General features: G+C 27.5%; 1 protein-coding gene across 1 annotated transcript in view; it reads left to right on the forward strand.

Moving 5' to 3' along the window:
• Positions 1-2,404, forward strand: part of LOC106461021 (protein timeless homolog) — an 82,080-nt gene that overhangs the window by 35,102 nt on the left and 44,574 nt on the right. Inside the window, exons 12-13 of the mRNA XM_022387829.1 lie at positions 454-532; positions 1,239-1,378. Of these exons, the coding sequence (XP_022243537.1) occupies positions 454-532; positions 1,239-1,378 (219 nt within the window). The remainder of the gene's footprint in view (positions 1-453; positions 533-1,238; positions 1,379-2,404) is intronic.

Here is a 2,404-nt window from a genome sequence, read left to right on the forward strand (position 1 = left end):
GGAAATTCTGTGTATTAAAAGTTTGTATCGAGAAAGAATAAACTGGTTTAACCAAGAAAGGACTTGTATCGCTGAAGTTTCTCAGAAAGAATTTATACCGGAAATTAACAAATGAGCAGATACGTAACAATATAGTAAATTTTGCCGTATATAAGACTAGTGTATTATTTCCCAAATTCAAGAAGGTATCATGCAAAGGGACTAAAAAAATATATGAAACAAAAAAATTTAATTTTTCAATTGAAAAGATGTTTATTTTGTATGTGACTGTATTAAAAACTAAGAAACAATGTAGATAACAGTCATGTTTTGAGGAGTTGAAACCTGCTAATCACAAAAATTCTACAAGTCAAGGTGATTCTGTATCATGAAGTATTAGCCTAGACTTTGTGCAACTAAATATTTTATTTGAAGTTTGTATATCTAAAACTATTTGTGATTTTTATGTTCTAGGAAACATATTTTACATGGTAGAGTACCGAGACTTACTGCTAACTCTACTGATGAACTATGATGAGGTCAAACTTCCTAGGTAAGTTTCAGTTTTTGTTTAACCTTTTATTCAGTAAGTTTATCTTTTATTTTATTCTTTTATATTGAACTACTAATTCATGTTATTAGGCCTATCAGAAGTGGACAAATATTTTTACCATGAAGAAACTACCTTGAAATTTGTGAAACAAGTCTTAGAACAGAAACTACAAAGTCTCTTAATTCAGTATTTTTAGTTAGTTGTTCAAAAGGTATCTACTGCCAGATTTGCCTAATTTTGGAAATTCATACTAGTAAAGTTAACTGTGTGATTTTATTATATTAAAATACCACAAGAATAAATCATTCTTATAATGCAGATGCACAAGTAAAATTTTTTTCATGAACAATGACTGTGAAAATATATGTACTTTAAAGTTACATACCTAACTAAGAATGTGGTAAGAACATTTTATATACTGTTTTAGAAGCAGTTACTCATGTAAATAGTTCCATAAACAATATATATGAAAAAATCTGTTGCTGAAAAGAATGTGTTAAGTTAATGATGAAAAATAAATCAATAATTGCTGTAAAATTAGATTATAGCTGTAATTTTTTTTCCTGAAAATTTTGTTATACGAAGATGATTTTTTAAAACTTCTGCCTAACAGCTTACTCTAGGAATTTATTTTGTTTCTGTTATACCACTTTATGATCTACTTTATGAAAAGATTTACTATGTGATGTTGTTGCTCTTGTTATAGATCCTATCTGAAAGACTTAGTGGAAACCACACATGTTTTCTTGAGGATGTTAGAGCATCAATCTCATAACAGCTCTCATCTGATCGTACAAAATAAGAAAAGACGGTCAAGGAAAAACAAGAATAAAAAGAAGGCTAAAAGTATGAAAAGCTAGTTTCCTAATAAAATGCTATTTAGATCAACCTCATTATTTGAAGTAAGATTATTGAAAATGAAAAAACGTATAAAACTTTCTTAGATATTTAAGTGCAGCACCATATTGTTTTACAATGCTGCTGATATTTCCTTTTACTATTCCAGTTAACCTATATTATGCATTAAAGTACATTTAATTAACCCTTCCATTACAGGCTGGGTGAAATCTGCCCAGCTTGTAACCATGAAAGTAATTATACTATGATTTTTGATAATGTAGTTATATGTTTACAAAATTTTCAGGTTATTGGTAAACATTACAAGGCTTTTGTACACAAAATATCAAGTTTTTAAATTAAGTATTAAGATTTTTTAATTAAAGATTTTTTCATAAAATTTTTTCTTTTAGAGTGTTGACTATCCAACATGCAAAGTATTTTTGATTTTAAGATTAAAAATACTTTTATGCATCAGAACATTTTCAGATTTCACATGTGAAATCTTTATAACCTCCAGATAATTATCAAATTTTGTTAGATAAAACATTTATATTTTATCTGTTATTTTTACTACCGTATCTTTGTATTGTTGTTTCAATTTGACCAACTTCGTAACCTCCATTAAAAATTTGGAAGTAAATATAAATTATACTTATTTTGTTTTAGAATGAATATAAATTATAAAATGAAAGCACAAATGTTTAGTCTAAATAGCTTAAATTTCATAACATTATATATTTATTATTTTTGTTATGTTAACCTTTCAGCTGTGCCTGGCTAACATAGAAGTTGCAATGATCAGGTGCATGTGCACTCATGTTACCATATCCAAGAATATAAAACTGGCCTTTACAATTTACCTGTCTTGGCTGTGTTTTAGTGGACTAGTATTTTGTAAAATACAGTCACATTTCAGTTTTAATATATTATATATATACACCTGGAAAAAAGTTAAGCACCCCCGTGTTTTTTCAAGTGATTCAGATTCGACGTTCTTGTGACTGATTATAAATTACCATTCAATCTAAACGT

The sequence above is a fragment of the Limulus polyphemus genome, unplaced genomic scaffold (genome assembly GCF_000517525.1).
Source record: "Limulus polyphemus unplaced genomic scaffold, Limulus_polyphemus-2.1.2 Scaffold881, whole genome shotgun sequence".
In the NCBI taxonomy this organism is placed as follows: domain Eukaryota; kingdom Metazoa; phylum Arthropoda; class Merostomata; order Xiphosura; family Limulidae; genus Limulus; species Limulus polyphemus.